The following is a 23,232-nucleotide window of genomic DNA, read 5'->3' as shown; positions in this document are numbered from 1 at the left end:
TAGCATATTCTGGCATGGCCCTACAAGTTCCACAGAAGACAACCTCACTCTCCTCATCACGCTCCAGCCATGGCCGTCTTTTCTTCCAGGGAGTTTGCCAAGTTTTCCTCACCCTTTTCTTCTCATATTCAGCATCAGCAGCCTTCCTCTTCTGTGCTTGTTTTGAGGGTGATAGCTGTTCTTTCCTTTGCTTTCCTGGTTTCTGCCCAGGGGCAGGAGGTTTCAAGAAATTCATAATATTCACTGCGCTCGATCTTGCTTAAGCGAAACTGACGCGTCGATGTTGAAGCGAAATTTGCGCCACATCAGAAGATGCGCCTGCAGACGAAGTTTGTCTGCACCGAAGTGGTGCAACATGTCCTGTCTCTGGTAGCAGCCTGTGAGCAGGACGTATGTCTCTTTTGTCCTTTATTTCACAACTATGACGAGAGTTTTTGGAGGAGCAGCAGCCCCACAGCAGCGGGAGCGGAGTTTATTTTTCTTTTTTTTTCTTTTTTTTTTAATTGTTTACATGTGCGCGCGTGAACGGGACAGTTGGTCCTCAAGTTGGGTCCTGCAGAGGCAGAAGGACCGCTGAAAGCAGCCGTCATCCAGACGCAGCTCCTGCAGCAAATAACGATACTGCCTGAATTGGGAACGTCTCATGATGTTTGTCAGCTTTCCACAACAACTCGCTCCGTGTGATCAAGGTCCGTCATGTTAACTTGACTGACAACCGGAGCCGGCGAGCTGAATGGAAGCTCCTCCTATTTGATGACGCACCGGGGCGAATTTTCGCAGCAAAAGCAGAGCGACACACCGGGCGAAGGAGGTGCGTCCGTTGCCACGCGACCCCCGCGAATTTGTAGCATCTGATCGCGCCCGGTGTGAACGCGGCATTAGACTAATAAGTCTGCCCAAAGCGATTTTAATTCTTACTGGCCCATACGGACCAGTGAAATATGAACTTCACTGGCCCGTGGTGGCCCGGAACATGTAAAAAAGGCCGCCGGGCCATCGGACCAGTGCTATTGTCGAGCCCAGTAGGAAGAGTCCTGGTCTGATCTGAACTTCTTCCATTTACAGATAATGGAGACCACTGTGCTCAATGGGTCCTTCAAAGCAGCAGAACTGCTTCTGTACCCTTCCCCAGATTTATGCCTCGAGATAGTCCTGCCCCTGAACTCTACAGACAATTCCTTTGACTTCATGTTTGGTTTGTGCTCTGACATGCACTGTCAACTGTGAGACTTTCCAAATCATGTCCAATCAACTGAATTTACCCCAGGTGAACTCCAATTAGGCAAAACAGTAGAAACATCTCAAGGATGATCAACAGAAACAGGATGCACCTCAGCTCAATTTTGAGCTTCATGACAGGCTGGACTTCTTAGGGTTTTTTACTTATTTTATAAATTTACAAAAAAAAAAAAAAAGTCACATTGTCATTATGGGGTATTGTGTGTAGAATTGTGAGAAAAAAAATAATTTCATCCATTTTGGAATAAGGCTGTAACATAAATGTGGAAAAAGTGAAGCACTGTGAATACTTTGTGGATGCACCATATGTAATATGGGACTCATAATAATAATAAAATAAACAACAGCAACATTTAGTGTCATGAATAATTCAGGTGAGCTGGAGACAGATGAGCCTCTGTTGAAACCTGAAAGGGAGGAGCCTCAGAAAAAAATCTGCTTATATCCACATTTTGCAAGCTCACACATGAGGGTATCCAAGACACCACAAATTGGTGACAGCATGGAAGCATGCCTGTTGTGGTGCTCCTGGCACTCCATCTTTTTTTACAAGGAGCAGACAGTCATCCTAATGTGTATGCAGTTCTTCTGTGATATGCTGGTACATGCAATTATATGCTACAATACAGTGAAACTGCAGAGCTGACAACACTACTGTGCTTTCAAAGTTAAACAATGACAGTATTTCCCACTGTATCAATACCCGTTTGTTCTATTTCATTCCTCCTGACCGCCAGAGGGTGGTGCTTTAGCACCTGGATAACTACATGTGCGCAGCACAGAGGTTGAGAATATATACCAACAAAGTCACGCCATTGAATGTGACCTGGGTGACGTCACTGGTTGTCTTTATATACCAGACGCACCCAGCGCTCGCTTTTTTTCTACATTCTCGCATTCTTAGAGGTTGAGAACGCATTTAGCTGCGATTGCCACTCTCGCTTGTAGCCTCGCAACCCACCTTCGGTTGGAGCTACATGCACTGCACACGTCCTCCAGAGGCTGCGAGACATGGCTTCACCGTTTTTTGTATTCTTTGATACCTGTCGTGAGTACACCTTCCTAAACGTCGGGTTCACGCCTTTGCCGCTGCCCTGCTGGGTATTTTCCTCTGTGCACAATAGCTGTGTTGTTTCGATGAAAGCTGGCTATTTGTTTAGTTGTGTCACTAACCCCGTTAACTACGTGGTAGTGTGTGTATCAGAACCAGTATAGTGTACTGTGTTGGGCTTGCCGTGAGTGTTTTCCACTCCTTGAAGTACTTCATCTGCACTGCCGCCATTTGCTAAGTTTAACAGCTCCGCTAGCAGCTAGTGTTGTCGTTGATGCTCTAAGTGACTTAGCACTTGGGCTGTGAGTTTTTCGGCTGTGTGCATCGTGTTATGACTGTGGCTGTGAGTGTTTCACGCTCCGGGCCTTGTATTAGCTTTTACACTGTGTTTCACGCTCCGTGCCTCGTGCCGAGTCTGCGGCTGGAGTGCTTCACGCTCCGTGCCTCGTGTTACTATTTACACTGCAAGTGATTCACGCTTTGTCTTTCCATTTGTAACCATCAGGGCTTGCGTTAGCCATCTGCATGCAGTCCACAATGTTGACAGGGCCTTTGTTGATGAGGATGAGTATGAGAGGGGTCTTTCTCCAAGCCATTCATTAGTGGGCTCTCGTACCTCTGAGGCAGAGTCCATGCCGCAAACCGGACCTGGACTATCCTTTGTCAAGCAAGCTGTTCAGTTGACTTTATCCAGGCTTAGGGTCGACAATCCCCCTGCGGAAACCACTGCTTCAAGTGCCTTTTTCAAAGTCACTCAGAAGCTTGAGTTCAACGTTCCAGTTTCAAAACCATATATCGAGAGCTCACCGATGTTGGGCGGACCCCAAATCATTGACCATCTATCACAGGACTGCAGAGCCCTTAGCTCTGTGTGTGATTCGGCGCAGTATGATCTGAACCGTATGCCCGCCGTTGACAGCATTATTGCAAACCTGGTTGTGGCTCCAGCTGATGCTGCTCGGCCGGATGCCCGCTGCCCATGTCCTCAGTGTAGGGTCACTGATGACCTCACCAAAAGCTATGACATAGCTGCTCGCAACTCACTGTCCCATTTAGCCCTTGCCCTCTCAAAGTCTTTGAGGGAGGCAGAGGTTGATGATGCAACACAAAGTCTTAGTGATGCCTCACTCCAAACCTTTGCTTATATGTCCAGAGAGCTTGGCAGACTGATGTCAACCCTTACCATCACTAGACGTCAGGTGTGGCTTGCGCAGTCCCCCCTATCCGAATCCTGCAGAGGCACACTCCGTTCACTGCCGGTTCTTCCAGGCCAAGTATTTGGACCTGCGGCCCAACAAACTTTGGAGCGTGCTGTTGAGGCTAGTAAATCTCAGCAACAATTTGTTGACCTACACCGGTCTTCCAGACCTCAGCCAGTCAGACGTGCTACAGCTTTTCACTCTACATCCAGGCATCCGCCGACTCCCAGAGCTGCACGTGCTTTTGCAGTTGAGGGCCAGCTCTCCCAGCAGCCTGCCATTCGTGAGCCTATGGGCAGACCCCCGAGAACTGAACGGTTTCACAGAGCTTCCAGTAATCACGCCCAGGGGTCCTCAGGGATGCGAGGCAGAGGTGGTCGGGTCTGACTGCCAATGTTTGGCCCCCAGCCGTTTTTCACGAAATCAACTCAGCCACTGGGAGGCTCAAGTTCAAGACCCATGGGTCATTTCAACCTTGTTCGAAGGTTACAGAATTCAGTTCAGATGTCGTCCTCCAAAGCTCAATGGGGTGAGGATGACTGTTTTCGACTCGGTGCAGTCTGCTGCCCTACAACAGGAGATTTTGGAACTCCTGGAGAAGGGGGGCATAGAGCCAGTTCACAGTTCAGACCAGCTCAGGGGGTTCTATTCAATTTACTTCCTTGTTCCAAAGAAGGATGGCGGCTTTCGTCCTATCCTCGATCTCCGACGTCTGAATCGTTATATCAAAGTGCTGCAGTTTCACATGCTCCGTACAGTAGACGTCCTTCAAACTATCACACCAGGAGACTGGTTCACAAGTGTCAACTTAAGACGCCTATTTCCATGTGCCAGTGGCACCTCATCACAGGCAGTTTCTCTGCTTTGCTTTCGAAGGTCAGGCATACCAGTTCAGGGTGCTTCCTTTCAGCCTCTCTCTCGCCCCTCGTACATTTACCAGATGTATGGCTGCAGCACTAGCCCCACTGCAAGCTCCTGGATTAAGAATCCTACCCTACTTAGACGATTGGCTTGTCTGTGCTCCGACTCAGGAGCAGGCGCACAACAACACAGCTCTTCTACTGAACCATGTCTCTCATTTAGGACTCACAGTGAACTTTGCAAAGAGTTCTCTTGTTCCCAGTCAACAAACGACCTTCATCGGCATTGCCATCAACTCCCTGACAATGACTGCATCGCCATCCCCGCAGAGAGTGGACGATGTAATTCGTCTCGTCTCACACATTCAACGGGCTGTGACGCTGCCTTTTGGTTTGCTGCTCCGGTTGATGGGCAAATTGACTGCAATGTCACTAGTGGTACCTTTGGGACTTCTGTTTTTACGTCCCCTACAGATTTGGATCAACAACCTAGGCCTCAACTCAAAGTTGCATCAGCACAGGCTTGTACGACTCTCCAACCAGTGCCTCCTGCACCTCAAACCCTGGGGGAATGTGGACTTCATCTGCAAGGGTGTCCCTCTAGGCTCTGTTCCTTCTCGCCGAGAGGTGGTTGTTACAGATGCATCACTCAAAGGTTGGGGTACCGTGTGGAATCACAGGATGGTGAGGGGTGTCTGGAGTCCCCAGGAGAGACTCCAACACATAAACGTGCTGGAGCTTCGCGCTGTGCGACTAGCTCTCAAGCATTTCCTCCCGGCAATGAGAGGAAGACATGTTCTTGTCCGGTCGGACAACACGTCAACAGTCTATCACATAAACCATCAGGGGGGCACCAGGTCCAATCACTCATTGGCAGAAACTCAGAAGCTTCTCTTATGGGCGTTGTCTCGCCTTCAGAGTGTCAGAGCAGTTCATCTGCCCGGTGTACAGAACAGCGCAGCGGATTTACTCTCCAGACAGAAACCACCACCGGGAGAGTGGAGACAACCCGATTGTGGTCCAAATGGTCTGGCAGAAATATGGTGCAGCGGAAGTGGACCTTTTCGCATCAAGCACCTCGACATATTGCCCACGATGGTACTCCCTCTTGGAACCAGACAGCCCTCTGGGGCAGGATGCACTGGCTCACCCGTGGCCGGATTGCCTCCTTTATGCCTTCCCTCCTCTCCCACTGCTGATGTTAACACTGCACAGGATACATCAGAACAGCCACAGGGTGCTGCTGGTTGCTCCATTCTGGCCTGGGAGGATTTGGTTTCCCATGATTTACAAACTCCTCGAGAGAGAACCTTGGGCTCTCCCGGAAAGGAAGGATTTGTTGTCACAGCTACAGGGGAGGATTTGGCACCCTCACCCAGAACGCCTTCAACTGTATGTGTGGCCGTTGAGGGGCCAGACTCCTTGTTAAGTTCTTGTGACCAGGCTGTTGTTCAGACTATCCTTAATTCACATGCTGCTTCTACCAGGGCTTTGTATGACAACAGATGGAAGCTGTTTGCGTGGTGGTGTGAGAAACAAAAGTTAGACCCGGAGCATTGCCCTGTGCCTATTCTCCTCAAATATTTACAAGAACTGCTGGAGAAAGGACTTTCTGTCGCTACCTTGAAGGTTTATGTTGCTGCAATCTCTGCCCAGCACGTCTACGTTGATGGCCGGTCAGTGGGTTCTCACCTCTTAGTGTGTCGTTTTTTGAAAGGTGCTCTACGTTTGCGGCCTCCAAGACTTGCACGCGTACCTTCATGGGACCTTCCTCTAGTCCTGGATGGTTTAAGCTTATCCCCTTTCGAACCATTTGAAAGTGCTGATCTTAAATGGGTGTCAGTGAAGACTGCCTTTCTACTTGCACTGTCTTCGGCTAAGCGGAAGGGAGAGCTCCATGCCCTATCAGTCGCTGGGGACTGTTTTGCGATGGAATTCTGATGGATCTGGGGTTACGCTGTGGCCTAATCCGTCCTTTTTACCCAAGAGAATTTCAACTTTTCATGTTAACCAGCCAGTTTCCTTGGCTGTGTATGTCCCACATTCTGATCCAGGATTATCTGTTTCAGGTTCCCTGTGTCCTGTCCGAATGTTGAAGCAGTACAGTAGTGCGACTGCCGGGATCCGGAAAACGGATGCCCTGTTTGTGTGTTACGGTGATCAAAAAAGAGGCTGTGCTGTCTCAAAGCAGCGACTCTTGCATTGGGTCGTGGATGCCATTTTACAAGTATACAGGTCCAGAGGTCTTCAGCCTCCAAAGGTTACGTGCCATTCCACCAGAGGGGTGTCCACCTCTTGGGCTGCACTGAGAGGTGTCCCTTTGAGTGATATTTGTGCTGCTGCTACGTGGGCTTCGTCCTGTACCTTCACCCGCTATTACAGACTGAATGTGGCTGCTCCTCCTGCGGTGACTTCGGCGGTGTTGTCTGCCTCCACTCCCCACTGCTGATGCGAGGTGAGTGTGACTCTTCTTGACCTTGTTGGTATTAAGTCATCCAGGTGCTAAAGCACTGCTCTCTGGCGGTCAGGAGGAATGAAATAGAATGAGAGTTACGAATGTAACTACGGTTCTATGAATTCCGGATGACAGCCAGAGTTGCTTGTCACTCAGAGTCTTGCGAGTTCATTCCGAAAAGAAGCGATCGCTGTGTGCGTCTGGTATATAAAGACAACCAATGACGTCACCCAGGTCACATTCAATGGCGTGACTTTGTTGGTATATATTCTCAACCTCTGTGCTGCGCACATGTAGTTATCCAGGTGCTAAAGCACCGCCCTCTGGCGGTCATCCGGAATTCATAGAACCGTAGTTACATTCGTAACTCTCGTTTTTACTAGTTTGGGAAGCTGTGCGGCTTGTGTACCAAAAAAAAAAAATCATTTGTTCTTGTTTAATAACAACAACTATTTATATAAGTGTTTCTCAGGAATAAAAGCACTTAAAAGAAGAATAGAATAGAATGCTTTTTATTGTCATTATACACAAGGTACAACAAAATTAAAAGACAATTCCCGTAGTGCAAAGGTGTAAATGTAAATATAAAAATATAAAAGACAAATAAGAATATATACATGTATTTACAAGGGAGCCAGTAAGTGTATATAAATAGACGTCTGTGCTATTCATTGCATTCACCTTTATAAAAAATTAATGCAATGAATGATGCAGACTGTAGGCTAATGTGCATTCAATACCCATATTGCACTTGGGTAGAACATGCTGTTGAGTCTGGATGTGCGGGCCTTAATGGACCGGTACCTCTTTCCTGAGGGCAGCAGTGAGAACAGGCTGTGCCTGGGGTGTGAACCATCGAAACTGATGCTTCTGGCCCTGCGCAGACAGCTGGTGTTATAGATGTCTGACAGAGGACAGCTGCGCTCCTATGATGCTCTGTGCTGACTTCCTGACTCTCTCCAGAGCCTTCTTGTCAGCCTGAGAGCAGCTCCTGTACCACACCAAGATGTTGTTGGTGAGGACGCTCTCTAGAGAACACCTATAAAAGGACAGCAGCAGTTCCTGACAGGCTGACCTTCCTGAGTGACCTTAAAAAGTACAGACGCTGCAGTGCCCTTTTTCACAAGGGCATTGATGTTGGTGCCCCATGTCAGGTCCTGAGAAATGTATGTTCCCAGGAACTACAAGTCACTGACCCTTCTCTACGGTGTCTCCCTGAATGAGAAGGGGGGGGGGGAGATCCTCCCTCTTCTGCCTAAAATCTAGCACCAACTCCTTTGTCTTTGAGGAGTTAAGTGCCAGGTTATTTAAGGGAGCACCAAGTAGTGAGGTTCAGGACCTCCTCTCTGTAGGCCGTCTCATCGTTGTTGTGAATCAGGCCAACCACAATTTGACAAAGATGTTGCTGCTGTGGGTTGGTGCACAGTCATGGGTGTACAAAGTGTACAGCATGGAGCTGAGCACACAGCCCTGAGGGGCCCCAGTGCTTACTGTCAGCACTGAGGAGTGGTGGGACCCCATCCAGACTGACTGCAGACGGTTGGTGAGAAAGTCTCTGATCCATCTGCAGGTGTGCTCACCAATGCCCAGACTGCACAGTTTGAGCATCAGTCTGCTTGGTACAAGTGTGTTAAAAGCAGAACTGAAGTCCACGAACAACATCCTCGCATAACAGCCAGACTGTTCAAGATGTTGACACAGTGTGTGGAGGGCTGTGTTGATGGCATCACCTGTGGACCTGTTGGCTCTGTATGCGAATTGGTGCTGATCAAGGCTGGAAGGCAGTAAAGATTTTATGTGCCTCAGCACCAGCCTCTCAAAGCACCTCATCACAGTTGAAGTGAGAGCCACAGGTCTGTAATCATTCAGACTGCTGACCATCTGTCTCTTGGAAATGGGCACGATAGTGGCAGATTTTAGGCAGCTTGGGACTGTGCAGGCAGCCAGCGAGAGGTTAAAAATGGTAGTAAAAACCTCTGCCAGCTGGTCTGCACAGCCCCTCAATACCCTCCCCTGGACACCATTGGGACCAGCAGCCTTCGACGGCTTCACACCCCGGAGCACCCTCCTGACCTCTTCTGTGCTCACAGTGAGGGCCAGATTGTCAGTGGGTGGCAGCATGGGGACACTCTCTTCCTCGCTAACTTCAAACCTAGCAAAGAACCGATTTAGCTCCTCCGCTAGGCTTGTGCTGGTGTTGGTGGCATTAGAAGAGGAAGTGTTCAAGTTGACAAGGTCACGAATGCCCTGCCAGACACGTCGGGGGTTCCCCTCCGTGAAGTGCCCCTCGATTTTCTTAGCATATGCTGCCTTTGCCCGTTTTACGCCTCTTTTCATGTTGGATCTGGCTGAGTTGTACAATTCCATGTTCCCAGACCTGAAAGCAGAGTCCCGGTCTCTCAGCAGCTCTCAGAAAAGCCAATAAGAAAAGAATAAATGCCAATAACAAAGAGTACATCACAGAAATGTACAAAAATCCAAAATTAAAGAGCTGATAATACAGAAAAAAGGTGCAACGTACTCCAGAAAAAAATCGCATCTATCCATCCATTTTGGCCTTTCTTCCACAGCCACCATTTTTCCTGCCCTAATACGGTGCCATTCAAAGCCACACTCCAGAGTGGATCAAAACCAAAACAGTGGCGTCATTCCTCTGTGCAGACACAGAAATGACTCTTCTGGTAAACTATGCAGAACATTAACTGTCATTGGGAAAGAAGAACTGTGTGTTGTACTTGTGATGCTGCTTTGAGTAACACAGATGAAGTCTCTCATCCCAGAAATCCCAAATTCAGGGACACAGAATTCATTGAGCACAGGTAATAGTTCTGGTTTCAACCTGCATTCAGTTAGCTGTGAACAGATGCACGAAATTCAGTCTTAAGGTTTTCAAATGCTTGGGATTTTTTAAACATTTATTTTGTAATTTTTCCATCAAAATAATAACACCTTCACATCACTTCCAAAAGTGCAAGTACAAAGTGCAAGCAAATATGTGAATGTGCTACAACCCGAACGTTGACAAATATCCAACACCAATATAGTTACCATAGGCCCTCCAAAATAATAATTAAAAGAAAACACACACACACAGAAAACACACTCCCATATCAATCATTTCAATAGGTCCATGATAAGAAATACATGGTTGCCACACTTTTATGAACCCACCAGCCCTCCCTCTAAGACTAAGCTTGATTTTTTTTTTTCAAGTTTTAAGAAAAGCATCTTTCAACCATAGCATTATGGATGGGGGGGGGACTTTCCAGGATAATACTACTCTGTGACGTGGTAGCAATGAGATAAAGACAATTACATCCACCTGCGAGTTAGTAAGAGACTGAATGGGGACTCCAGGAACTCCAAAAACAGCAATCAGAGAACAAGGCTCCAGCCTGACATGAAGATGTGAGATAAGATCAACATACAAAATCCAATATGGCTGAAGTTTGTTGTCTGTGGATTTAAGAGACCCCCTAGAAAAACAGAGCTTAATTGGTACAGAAACATTTGCCTGACATTACAGAGGTCAGACGTTTCCTGTAGTTCTTGACCAAGTTTTCACACACTGCAGCAGGGATTTTGGTCCACTCCTCCTTACAGATCTTCTCCAAATCTTTCAGATTTGGAGTTTCATCTCCCTCCAAAGATTTTCTATTGAGCTCAAGTCTGGAGACTGGCCAGGCCACTCCAGGACCTTGAAATGCTTCTTACGGAGCCCCTCCTTCATTGCCCTGGCTGTCTGTTTGGGGTCATTGTCATGCTGGAAGACCCAGCCATGACCCATCTTCAATGCTTCAATGCAATGAGGGAAGGAGGTTGTTTGCCAAAATCTCACAATACATGACCCCATCCATCCTCCCTTCAATACAGTGCAGTCGTCCTGTCCCCTTTGCAGAAGAGCACCCCCAGAGTATGATGTTTCCACCCCCATACTTCAGGGTTGGGATGGTTTTCTTGGGGTTGTTCACATCCTCTAAACATGGTAAGTGGAGTTGATTCCAAAAATCTCTATTTTGGTCTCATCTGACCACATGACCTTCTCCCATGCCTCCTCTGGATCATCCAGATGGTCACTGGTGAACTTCAAACAGGCCTGGACATGTGCTGGCTTGAGCAGGGGGACCTTGCTGCCCTGCAGGATTTTAAACCATGACAGCATCATGTGTTACTAATGTAATCTTTGTGACTGTGGTCCCAGCTCTCTTCAGGTCATTGACCAGGTCCTCCTGTGTAGTTCTGAACTTTCTCAGAATCATCCTTATCCCACAAAGTGAGATCTTGCATGGAATCCCACACCGAGGGAGATTGACAGTCATCTTGTGTTTCTTCCACTTTCTAATAAATAATCATAACAGTTGTTGTCTTCTACCCAGCTGCTTGTCTATAGTCCATCCCAGCCTTGTGCAGGTCTACAGTTTTGTCCCTGGTGTCCTAAGACAGCACTTTGGCCTTGGCCATGGTGGACAGGTTGGAGTGTGATTGAGTGTGTGAACAGGTGTCTTTTATACAGGTAACAAGTTCAAACAGGTGCAATTAATACAGGTAAAGAGTGCAGTAAGGCTGCACGATATATTGAAAAAATATCGTCATCCCGATATTGGCACGTGCGATAGGCATATCTAAAAGATGCGCGATAATTTCTAATTATTTAATGTATAAATCAGGTCTTTATGTCCGCACTTTGACCAATCCGGCGCGACCTTAAATGTGAAGGTGCCGCGTCGCTACTGGCCAGAGCGAGCACATGCTCTCAGTGGAGCAGTGAGCACGTACACACACAGAAGGAAGACAAGCATGGCGGGGAAGGAAGAGACGAATGGAGATGAAAACAGAGAGCAACTTGTTCCTAAAAGACACTACACCTCTGGAATTTGGGACTACTTCGGTTTTTCCACACAGGACGAATCACAGACAAGTTCTTTGTGAGTCATGCTGAAAAATATTGGCTACGTTGAGAGGAAACACAAAAAACCTCCACAGCCACCTTCAATACAACCACAAGGAACTTTACAATGTATATTTAACATATAAAAATCCACAACCTACTCCGGTAAAGTCAAGCAAACGAAAGGCAAGTTCACAAACGAACATAAGTGATAGTTTCGCTTCTGTTGCTCCTTACGAGAAAACTTCGAAGCGACACAAAGCTTTAACTGCAGCCATAACAAGATACATTGCAAAATGCACATTCTCTGTTAATGCAGTGTCTAAAGAGGGATTTTTGGAGATGGTAAAATAGTTCGACCGGAGATACCAAGTGCCATCTCGGACATATTTTTCCCAAGTAGCTATTCCGGAGATGTATGACGCGTGTGTGAAGTCCGTCAAGGCAGAGCTCAATGAAGTGGATTTTTATGCTAGCACCACTGACTTGTGATCCAGTCGAACCACTGAGCCTTACATGAGTTTTACCGTTCACTTTGACATGCAAATTTGAGCTCAATACACACTGCCTAGAAGTAGCATACTTCCCCAACTCACACACTAGTGAAAACATTGCTGCTGCCCTGCGGGATGTTTTGAACAACTGGAACTTGCCCGAACACAAACAAGTGGCCATCACAACAGATAACGGAGTGAACGTGGTGAAGGCTGCTGCGGTCAACAACTGGTTCAGAGTGCAGTGCTTTGGCCATCGCCTGCATCTGGCAATTGGTAAGTGTTAAAGATAAAAAAAAAACTTTACTCTCAAGACATATAGCCCTAATTTACTATAACACTTAAATGAATATGTTTATCCTTTATATACTGCAAGTTGGAATTAATGTTGCATTGATGTCAATACAAAATGCATTAAGCTTTTCTTGTTTTGTCTTTTGTTTCAGAAAATGCAGTCAAAGGTGAGGATCGCATTACAAGAGCTGCTGGACTTTGCAAGAAGTTGGTGGACTACTTCTCCCACAGTTGGAGGGAGAAGACTGCCCTGACAAAAACACAAAGAGAACACAACCTCCCACAGCATGCACTGATAACCGAATGCCCCACAAGATGGGGGTCTAGACAACAGATGATTCAGAGAGTTCTTGAGCAGCAAAGAGCCCTAAGTGATGTCCTACCGACTGATAGGAAGTCCAGACATTTCGTTCCAACTCGGCAGGACATAAATGTTCTGGAATCCATAAACCAGGCATTGCAGCCTCTACAGGATTTCACTGATGCCCTTTCAAGGGAAGGTGGGGGCGCCGCTCTGCTGTAACGTAACATAACCACGAACCCCCCCCGTCAGGACAACCCCCCCCCCCCGTTTTTTTTTTTTTTGACCTTTTTTTTTTCCGCACGGCCGTGCCGCCCCCCCGCGATGCCGCCCCGGGCGGCTGCCCGGTCGGCCCGCCTCCAGGACCGCCCCTGGGTGGACACATTATTAATCACAGAAAACAGCAATTCCTCAGCCTGGAATGAAAAGCCAGCATTTCTGAAATAATGTCAATGAGTTTCTGCTACAATTAAAGTATAATTTCTGGTAAATATAACTGTAGAGTGACCAGGAGCTTCTGCAAGACTGGAAAAGCACATGGACCATCAGAAAGACGGAAGATGTTAAAAAAAGTACCCGATGTTTTATAACACTAAATCATTTCCAATTCCACAAATGTTCACAAAGTATATAATGGTTCCACAGCAAAAGACAGACATTAAAGACCTAATTAAATCAAACAGGACAGTGAGATATCAATGTTTAAAGTCCAAATCTATATACATTTCCATAGAAGTCTTTGGTTGCAACAATCTTTTAAAATTATTTTAAATGTGTTTCCATTATTGTTACAAGAAAATATAGGAAATGAACAAAGTGTAATTTAATGGAATGAGATTTGTCACTATGTTTGTATTTAATTTGAATATAATGTAATTTTAAGTTAGGGATGTTCTGTTCTTTTTCATTAAAATCCTTGAGAAAAAGTCTTTGACTAAAAATGCCTAGATTTATGAAGCAATTGAGTATTTTACACGCCTGCATCGCAATGCATCTGAGAACTGACCTCCCCCCCAAACTCATAAATGTCAAAAGAAGGAAACACACATGGAGACAGACAGTGAAGAAAAGTGGGAAGGGAGGACTATGGGTAATGACCTTTGGATCCAGTGAAGAGAAGGTCATCAGTGCAGTCCACACACAGAACAGCTTTACTGTGTCCTTCCGCCACGTGGACACACTGCAACGCTGCTGACCGACTGCTCTTTGTGGGTGGGACCGGGCTGATGATGCCCCTAGAAAGACAAACAATTTTTTTTTTTTTTTTTACAGTAAGTGCAGTACAGACATAACCTTGTTGAATAATGTAAACAAACCCAGATTTAGTTTGATTAAATAATCATGCATTCCATGCAGCTTTAGTAACTCATTAGCATGATGCTGTTACAAACAGGTGAAATAAAGGGTAACATTAGAGAGAAATGAAGACAAGCTGTTAACAGATGACCTTCACTGTGTGGAAAGATAAAGCCAACAGTTTGGGGGGGGGAAAACAAAAAAAAAAAAAACAACACCATATAAACCTCAAGGAGCCTGTCTGATCAAACGCAAGACATTCAAGGAAACAAAAATTAAAGCAACACTGGATGTTATTGGGATTCAATCACCAATCACCATAAGATCAGCAGCAAACAGGAACCCAGATGGATCACAATTAGCTGGATGTGTTGACAAATTGGTAATGATTGTCCAATCAATACCCTGTGTCAAGGCACCATTAAGATGATTTAATAGTTTATTGCACACATCCCCTCATCCATATTTATTATGTGTTTAATGTTGTTTAAAAGGGCATGTCATGAGAGAGATAATAACACCCATCTTCTACAACTGTTCATCCCAGATAAGGGTCATGAGGGGCGCTGAAGCCCATCCCAGCGGTCCTTGAATCAGAGGCAGTGAGCACCCAGGGCTGCTTGCCTATCACAGCCACGGCAAGAACACTCAAATTAGTCACCATGTCACCTAACCTGCATATCTTTGTAAATGAAATGGTCTTGGATCCAGTAAGATAATTATTAAAGGGCTCACGTGCCGCATAAGTGTGTATCTGCCTTTTACACTTTAAAGTGTTTGATATTTAATGTTCAACATCTCCAAAGTTGTTTTTACAGATCTTTTCCTGATATAAGCAGAATTTATGACTGACAGTTTAACACCTGAATTAACCCCGCCCCCTCAGATTATGAAATCCCCCCACCCCCACACACACTTTCTCAATAGCCCAGGATTACAAATATATTCCAAAATCACAAAAAAACATGATATGCAAAGTACAAATTAAGACATCGCTCTCACACACACACACACACACACACACACACACACACACACACACACACACACACACACACACACACACACACACACACACACACACACACACACACACACACACACAAACACCTTAACTGATGTGATGAAACGTAAAATACATTTTGTCCATCATCAATAAACCTGCCAAAATATGGCCATCGGGTATTGCGACTTTGCGTCCGTCCGTTTGTGCTCAGCATAAATCCAGTCCTATTACTGCCAGAGTCTTCAAATTCAAAGGGAGCATTCTTGGGACACAGACCTTGGACAAGTTCAAACATAGCTAACCTTGACCTATTCTTAGGAGTCAAAAGGTCACATTATTTCTACACACTCTTTCACTGATTACATGGTCCTACAGCCAAGGGTATTTTAGCATTGTGCTCTGTATTTATATATTAAAATATTTCTGGAATTGTTTTTCAGAGCGAATTTCTTTTGATAATTGTTTTTGTTTCTGAGAGCCTGTGTATGTGTTTTGAGATTTGAGGGGTGACACTAAAAAATATATGCAATTAAATGCGATTTAGACAAATTGCCAACCTTGTAAACAGTGGTGGGCACAGTTCCACTAAACCTCTAATTAGCAAAGGTAACTTTTTGTTCGCTGATTAGCTTTTCAGCTAACTTTGAAAACCATCAGCGGACCAACTAACTCTCACTAAAATTTAATTCCGATAACATTTAGACCGCTAACATCTTTCTGCATAGTGAATAAAGCTTAAAACAATTTAAAAACAATTGTAAAGCCTGAAATTATACATTTTAGTTCCTGTGTGTGTTACATGTTTTGTAGCCGACAGATGGCTATGAGAAGTAGAGCTCAATCCTCTACCAGCAGAGGAGACCTGGCTACCAGACAGGAAGAGAAGGAAAAAAAAAAGATCATTTATTTTCACAGCCATGCAGTCTGGCAGACGTGTCGCAGGAGACATGCACAGCAAGGCAGTTTTGACATATGGTTAAATTTTTAACAAACTAATTGTAGACATGTTATCAAAATTAACATCACCTTTATCGTTTTTACAAAGTGAAAATATCAGCTATATGTTTTACTTTTAAAGCAATGCACTAATTTTGAAGGTTTATATATATATATATATATATATATATATATATATATATATATATATATATATATATATATATATATATATATGTAAAACCAACACACAAGTTACTGTAACGTGTGTGTTGGTTTTTAAAAATAAATCTATTTGTAAATATGCCCATTTTGTCATTTCTAAAAAAAAAAAGTAATCTGAAAACTGAAAATTCTGTTTTTTAAGTAATTCAGCACTTATAGCGAATGTGTGGCAATTGGTATTCACACTGCCATGAACCCTGCCATCTACTGGATCTACTAAAACATATAGCTAATATTTTCACTTTGTAAAAGTGACAGAGGTGACAATTTCAATAACTTGTCTGGAATTAGTTTGTTTAAAATTTTAACCATAAGTCAAAACTGCCTTGTTATGCATATCTCTTGCGACATGTCTGCAAGACTGTAAATTATCATTTTTTTTCCTCTCTCCCCTTTTTTTCCCCTCTCTGGTCACCAGGTCTCTTTTATATGTTGAGCGCTAAATTGTGCAGGAAACCCAAATTTTTTTGCATGTTGGATTCGTGAATGTTTTGTGGGCGATTTGCTAATAATAACTGGGCACATGACAGCGGGCACACTCCTGACCACAGACTGTGGTGCTCACCGCTGGACAGATGCACACAGGACTTTCTACTTATATTTCTGTTACACAGAAAAACATGATAAATGTTACCTTTAATTTTATTTATGCTGTGGATGTTTTGTTTCGTTTAAAATGGGCCATGATAAGTTGTTTAATCATAAACTTTTCTATGTTAAAGATTATTGAGTGAAAATACAGAAAATCATACTCAAACAGCTCATGGGGAATGACGCTGAATCAGATTGTATGTCTGCATCGATTGCGCAACACTTTCAAATGTGCTAAATGCTTCTGATTTGGAAATTACAGACTAAATCTCCTCAAATGAAATTGCTTTTGGGCTTGATAAATCGTGTTGTGTGTTCAAACCTCACCTATTTCAATGTTCAAGACCCACAACAACACCCAAAATGGCATATTTACATATTATATTGCATATAATGGATTCAGGTGGACCAGTGAATTTTGTCTGTTATAATCAAAATCCACCATATGTGTAAAAGGGACAAAATCCGTTATATGTATGTAACGGATTATTTATTTATTTAAATAAACGCTGGGCATTACGTACATTAAAAAGATTACATTTGGTTGAGTCACTCTTTTTTCTAAGTTCGCTGCGGAGTGGTATCTTAAAATCCTAATGCCTGATTTATGCTTCTATAATACCGTAACTCTGTGGCTATGCAAAGATGTCAACATGCGCGTGACCCTTTTAAAGTTCCCCATCACGTTGGTGGGCGTCTTCATGTAATTTACAGCAGGAACAGCGGCTTTTCTGGATCAATTTGTCCCTCAGTGGCCGCCACTTCTTTATACAATCATCAACCTCCAAACCAACATTATGGTACGTGCAATCTCCTCCATGAATTGCGGGTCATGTTATTTCAACTCCATGTTGTGAATGTAGTCATGTTTGCGGACTTTTCTGCAACGTTCCTGTATTTGATCCATGATCAAAATGTAATTGGTGTGCGCACTGCAAAAACAATTAAAATATGACTGAAGAGGAAGGAGCGAAAACGTAAAAGTGACAATCACAGCCCTTGTGGTCTCAGTCGTTTAGGAGGTGTGAGTCAGGCTCTGGAGAGGGTTCGCAGCACGCAAAGGACTCTGATCTAAAACAGTTGTCTATAGTTCTCCACACCCAGAGATTTGTGTGAAACGTAACACCACATGCAAGCAGCAAGCAGGATTTTGTTAATAACTGCCAGTGTCGCCGACCGAACGACCCCTCCTAAAAATTGGTCCCCCTGCCTTCACTGCGTATGAGTCATTTCGGAGCATCAGCAGCAATTCGCCTCGTTCCTGGTTAAAACTGCACTCCAGTCATCATCTATCTGAGCAACAGATATCTGAAGTTTTTGTACAACAATCATTTCCACATAAATTCAACATTATTTCATAATAAAAGATGAAGGAAGCAATCAGAGCACCACAGCAGCATGTCTGAATCTGACGTGCTGCTTCGCATATAATATTTTGGAGCGTCAGCAACAATTCACAGATTATCGCCTCATTTCTGCTTAGAATGATTTAATCTGTCATCTGATGGTTAATAATCACATACAAAAACCATACAAAGGCATTGCTTTTTTCTGGTGAGTGCGAGTATCCGGTTTATACAATGACGGTTTAGGTGAGTTTTACTGTATATATAAATATAAAAAAAGTATATAAATCCAAAACGTTGGCACATCCTTTCTGAAATGTTTAGTACCTTGCATGTTTTCACTCTGCTTAATAATCATTCTTCCAAATCTTTGGATCTTCGAGCAGCTTTTGTATTTTTCCATAGAATTATATGTAAATATTATAGAAAGACAAACAGTGTGGTCCTCTGTGGTAAATCTGTCTGGGGTAGGCAGTTCTCAAAGACTCTGTTCAGACTGGGGTTGTCAATCCACCCTCAGTGGGAATCGGGCCAAATCGATGTGGGAGGCAGCAGAAGCACCCGGTGGAAACACACAAACACGGGGAGAAGACGCTACTCGACACAGAAAGGCCACAGGTGAGAATTGATCCCATGACCTTCTTGCTGTGAAGCAACAGTGCTAACCACTAGGGGTGTTGGAAAAAATCGATTCACATCCGAATTGCGATTCTTATTTATTACGATTCTGAATCGATCCAAAATGTCCAAGAATCGATTTTTTAAAAGCATTTTTTAAACATAATCTTGCTTACTCGCTGCGTGTACTGTTTGTCAGGCAACGGCTTCCGTACTACAGCGTCCCCGCAAGGGGGGGTGGTCCGGCGTGCTTCAAACACTCGTGCGCTGCAGAGTTCAGTGGCTGTAGCTTAGCATGGCGGACGAAGAGCTAATTCAGCCAGCACCGTCTTTGCTGAAGGCAAATGTTTGGGCACATTTTGGATTTGATTATTTGCTGCATAAGAAAGAGCTTGACATGATTTATGCAGTGTGCAGAATCTGCAAAATGAAAGTCAAGTACTTCGGAAACACTTCAAATCTGCAAGCCCACATGCTACGCTATCACCCGGAGCTAAAAGAGAGGAGCAGCGGTCTCTGCCAACTACTGACCAGCGCTTTGCTAAACTGCCAGCCAACTCCGAACGAGGAAAGCAGATAAGTAAATTTACATCTAGAATCACTTGATTAACCTTGTAAAGCTGCATTTTCTTAAACATAAACATTTTGTAAGTAATATAACTATTTCTCAGAGCTCTTTGAATCGAAAATCGATTCTGAATCGAATCGTCACCCCAAGAATCGGAATCGAATTGAATCGTGAGTTGTTGTACGATTCACATCCCTACTAACCACTAACCCACCCTGCTGCCCTGTGGTCGCAGCAGGGCCCTGCCTCACAGCCCATCTCGCTTCCTTCCATCCTCCCACCACCACTGCTGAGACTCAGCCTACCTGGTTGATCCTGCCAGTAGCATATTATCTCAAAGATTAAACCATGCAAGTTAAAGTCACAAAGGCCAGTGATTGGCTCCAGGTTATCTTGAGTCACCAAAGCGTCCGGGGCGCCGGCCCTGGGTTGTAACCAGGGGGGCCATCCGGCATGGCTTCTGGATCTGATAAATGCACGCATCCCATGAGGGTTAGCGCTTGTTGGCATGTATTAGCTCTAGAATTACCACAGTTATCCAAGTAACTGGGAGCAACCAAAGGAACCATAACTGATTTAATGAAAGATTTGCAGTAAAAGCCAGATTGTTTTCTATCTCCAAGAGGTGGGTTGAGCCAGATTTGAGAGGGTTCTGCTGAGGTCTGAATGCAAATTTGGGTAGGTTCCGGTTAGCTCTAGGATCATGACATCAAATTTCTTCACTATGTCAGCGTGTCCACAGCATCCTCTCCACTGTGGCTGCGCCTTCTCACCAAGAAAATCCACCGGGTGCACGTTGATGTCCAAAATGACACACGCACACTCACGAAAACAAGTCTGAACGTTATCTGGCTAGAAAGCAATCCAGATTTAATCTGGCTCAAGTCAGACTGCCAACCTGAACGGGGTCAAAAACTGAGTGACTTCATAAAAATAAGACTATTGAAGGAAGCCACCAAGACACCAGTGACAACTCTGAAGGCGATACAGGATACCGCCTCCAGAGGTGTTATCCTGAAAAAAAAAAGTAAGTAAATCATGAAAAAAAAAAACAAAACGATGGGACTGGGGCAATTCTAAACATAAGGATTAAATCATTTTTACAGCCAATGTTCTTAGGACACGTCAGGGGACAGATACATGAACATTTCCAAGTCAGTGAATGTCCACAATGTTGTTTTCATTCATTAAAGTGTTAAATACAAAAAAAAAAAAAAAAAAAAAAAGAGTACTGCCTTTTTCCTATTCTGTGTACTATGTACCGTACATAGGCAGGGGGCCGTGTGGAAATATTGTGTTATTGCATGACCTACAAAAAGGGGTGGGTACGATTTTTGCATGATTTTACTGAAAATATTACAGGAAATGTTCAATGTCTTTTCACACACAATATCTTGGTATGTTATTTAGTAATGTTGTCACAGTACAACCTCTATACCAGTACATGGATTCCAGACATGCTGCGCACGTGTTACAGATTCACAACGTGCTGAGAGAGTTGTGAAGGGCATGAAAAAGAAAGCAGAAGCTGCAGCTTCTGAAGGTAAGCTTAAATATTTATTTCACGTAAGCTTACAAATATTTTTCACGATATGTCAATCATGACATATAGACACCATAGCGGAGAGTGTTTCTCGCTCTGAGTACTGGGTTCACGCTTGTTAAAAGTTGTTACTGCAAAAAATTCACCAGCTTCACTGTGAGTATGTGTCACAATTCACATGTATCATGTAAACGTTGTTACATTGCTGCAGTGTCTACGCAGGTTTGTGACAATTTTTTTTGGTAATCATATCGATGTGAAACTGATGATCATAGCCATGATAGTCTATATATTGCTGTATTATAACACCAGAAACAGTCTGTGTGACTGTGAATTTATTCAAATCATATCCAATCATGTTTTGAATTTGTCTGCATGTAATGACGTAAATAAGAATATAATAAAATGATTGATGCATCAATAATTGATGCATGTAAATGTCAACAATAATCATCCATGGTTGGATCCATTTTGTTGCCCCAAATTTAAATAGGGGTCGAATGAAAAATCAACCTGATTTGTTGTTCATTTTTAGTTGCTTTTTATTTTATACTTATGAATTTGTATTTCATTTTGTTTTATGGCCTTTTATATGATACTATTTTATTCCTATTCTATGTTTTCTTTTATATTATTAGTTATATATTTTGAACTACACTGTATTTACAATGTACAACAGATTGCTGTAAAACGTACTGACTATCCATGTACTATCTGTACAGCACTGTTCGCCAAAGTTATTTCTGTTAGTCACTTCATTAACCACATTCAGAAATACTGGTAATTTTGATACTCATAATGTAATGAGCATTTGCCTTTGCCTTGATAAAAGGAATAATAGATAGGTGAAGATCATGTTATGCATTTAAATGACTTATTCCAAATGTCACTGCATCACAATGTGGTTAACGGTATTTAGATGAGGAAATGGTTGTAAACTTGAACAAACAGTCCTATCTTCTAGCTTGCAACTACTTAAAATGATAAATGTCTCTCCTGCCCTACTCTAAAGACACATACCTGCAAGGGTAGAGAGGAACACACAGATGATACGTGTGTTAGTTGCATGAACGGAATGATTTCATGGTGTCAAAAAAATACTTGTTAACTTCGCTTACCATAGGTTGTGGGAACTTTGGACAGTAGGGTGACTTTGGACACTATGGAAAAATTAGTCTTTTATGCATCTTTTACAAAATCATGTTTTTTGAATTGTTTTTCAGAATATTCCTATTAATATTCTTAAAAACATAATTTAGTAAAGAATATACATGAAAGAATCAGTTTTCCACAGTATCCACAGACACCCCAAATGAATATGCATTTAGACAAATAAGGTAAAGGGGGCATTAAGGGCTCCCTTCCATTAGGGACCCCCAATAAACAATCAGTTGTTGTCAAGTGTTAAACAAATGCTGTTTTAATCATCCATGGATAAGTAGCAAATTCCATGTCACATGGAATCTTCAGTATCTAAGTCAGCATGCCTGACTAACTTGCATAAACTTGATTGTTTATTGGAAACCCCCCAATTTTTTTCTTCTTTTCAGTTTTATTTTATAATGTTATTTGGTGTTGGATTTTATCTTGCTTCATCCTACTTAAAATAAGCTTAGGTTTACATCATAATTTGCGATTATTAATACCCAGATAGTACCTGTTTGCATCTGTATTATTGATTTACTTAGTTCTTTTTTGGGATGTTCTTGTTATTGTTCTTAAGGGTAACAAACGTTAATTTACAGATGGCTAAATGACAAGTGTTACAAGAATTATTTGTATAAAGGATTGTGTGGAATTGGTAATAAAAAAGAAAGAAAAAAAATCCCCAAATAAACAGGGTCCCTAGTGCCTTAATTTACCCTAAATAGTATCTTTTACCATAAAAAGGCAACTAACAATGTAATCTTTAGGTTTTGAGAGCATCTTATATATGAATACTTCAATGTATAAACTGTTTTTTATCACGTTTTAACAACACGTTACTCTTGTAAGTTGTAAATACCCCTTTTCAAAAGCTTTTTAAAAAGAAAAATCGATAAATATTTATGAAAGTATCATTTTAAACTCAACTGCATGCTTTCTATGATGTTACATTTGAGTTTCAATGTGTTTTTGAAAATAACATACTTGATGTATGATGGTATTTTGGGACGGTCGTTATCACTAATGCGCAAAATTTACACTTGTGAAAAACAGTATGTTGTTCATGGTACTATTGCCTTCCATTTACCAACATTTCACACCCAACCCAGACATAGGTCAAGGAATCAAAAATCTAGAGGGATATTCATTGTACGGCCCACTGCCTAGCAACAGTGC

At 43.2% G+C, this 23,232-nt stretch overlaps 1 protein-coding gene across 1 annotated transcript in view; it reads right to left on the bottom strand.

Annotated features, from left to right (window-relative positions):
* LOC117515332 (kinesin-like protein KIF21A) overlaps positions 1-23,232 on the bottom strand; it is a 249,863-nt gene that overhangs the window by 31,796 nt on the left and 194,835 nt on the right. Inside the window, 1 exon segment of the mRNA XM_034175837.1 lies at positions 13,880-14,016. Coding sequence (XP_034031728.1) covers positions 13,880-14,016 — 137 coding nt within the window.

This window comes from Thalassophryne amazonica, chromosome 8 (assembly GCF_902500255.1).
Source record: "Thalassophryne amazonica chromosome 8, fThaAma1.1, whole genome shotgun sequence".
In the NCBI taxonomy this organism is placed as follows: domain Eukaryota; kingdom Metazoa; phylum Chordata; class Actinopteri; order Batrachoidiformes; family Batrachoididae; genus Thalassophryne; species Thalassophryne amazonica.
This window is presented reverse-complemented; position numbering and strand designations above follow the sequence as displayed.